Below are 1,262 nucleotides of genomic sequence, written 5' to 3'. Positions count from 1 at the left end.
TAATTTAGGTACAAAATTTAAAATAATATGAACTTAATTAAAAGTTTAAAATTATAAAAATTTAATTATAAATTTAATAAAATTATAACAATTTACTGGAATAATTTAGCTGTTATAATAAGATGAATGGTGAGTGAGGGAACTCACACCTTCAAAATATTATTTTATTAATTTCTTTTGACTTTTGAGCCTATGCTTACTCATTTTTGCCACCTCAGCAACAATGTCTTCCATACATAAATACATGTCATCATGAGAAAATCATCACTTTAACTATCTGAATCTATTTCGCGAAATGGTAGCGGAACTGCTTTTACTGCCCGAAAATGCCCAACATTGTTTAGATGCTCATTTTCCAACCTGTTCCACATAAGTAATTTTGATATGATTTTGTTCACCATTTCACTACTTAGTAAATAAATACGGTCAAGATGAATAAAATAACATTAAAAGCCTTAACTTTATTGAGTATATATAAATGGCTAAACTGCTAATTTAGTTTAAAAATTATGATACAACAATTTATTAGTTCCTGAAAAAAAAAAGTGTTCATGTCCTCTCAAAGGAGAACAATATTTAAGGAAAGAGAAGATATGGGAGTTAACACTTTCAATCAATAAAATAATCAATAATTAATCATTAAAAAGAAACATCCAAAATTAAAAATAATAAAAATATTTAAAACTTAAATAAAAAAATTGAAAATAAAACAAAATAAAATTAATTTAAAATAAAAATTTAAGATTTAAAATTTAGAATTTAGAATGAACAGGAATAACGGCCAGTGGTGGCCAATAATGGTGGGTGACCAGTGATGATGGGTGAAATTATGGTGTTGAGAGAAAAGAGGAGTGAAAAAAAATAAAAGAATAATTTTAAAAAAATTGTGGTGGAATGAGTTATTTTTATTTGTTTGTGAGCTAACACTTGGTTAATTAATAGATTGTTAGCTTATTAAATAGCATTAGATACTTGGATACTAGATAGAAAAATTCAGACTTTTAATTAGAATTGTCTATGTTATAAGTTATGTTTCAAATTTGTCATTCAATATAACAAACAATATTTGAGAAGTGGTTCAAAATCTAAGAAACCGGAGGAGCTGAATGCATAGCTATTAGAATTGAAATGATAATTCATGTGATCAAAATAATGCATCATTGAATTATTGGTTCAATAATTGAATCACTAATTGCACTATTAATTTGGTTATAATTAAATAATTATATAAATTTTTTTATAATAATTTTCAATTGTTTTTA

General features: G+C 24.6%; 1 protein-coding gene across 1 annotated transcript in view; it reads right to left on the bottom strand.

Moving 5' to 3' along the window:
* Nucleotides 52-1,262, bottom strand: part of LOC107625288 (phosphate transporter PHO1) — a 22,694-nt gene continuing 21,483 nt past the window's right edge. The window contains exon 14 of the mRNA XM_016327898.2: nt 52-360. Within this exon, the coding sequence (XP_016183384.1) occupies nt 270-360 (91 nt within the window). The 3' untranslated portion in view covers nt 52-269. The remainder of the gene's footprint in view (nt 361-1,262) is intronic.

Source organism: Arachis ipaensis, chromosome B02, assembly GCF_000816755.2.
Source record: "Arachis ipaensis cultivar K30076 chromosome B02, Araip1.1, whole genome shotgun sequence".
In the NCBI taxonomy this organism is placed as follows: Eukaryota; Viridiplantae; Streptophyta; class Magnoliopsida; order Fabales; family Fabaceae; genus Arachis; species Arachis ipaensis.
Note: the sequence above shows the minus strand (reverse complement) of the source record. Positions and strands in the feature narration are given on the sequence as shown.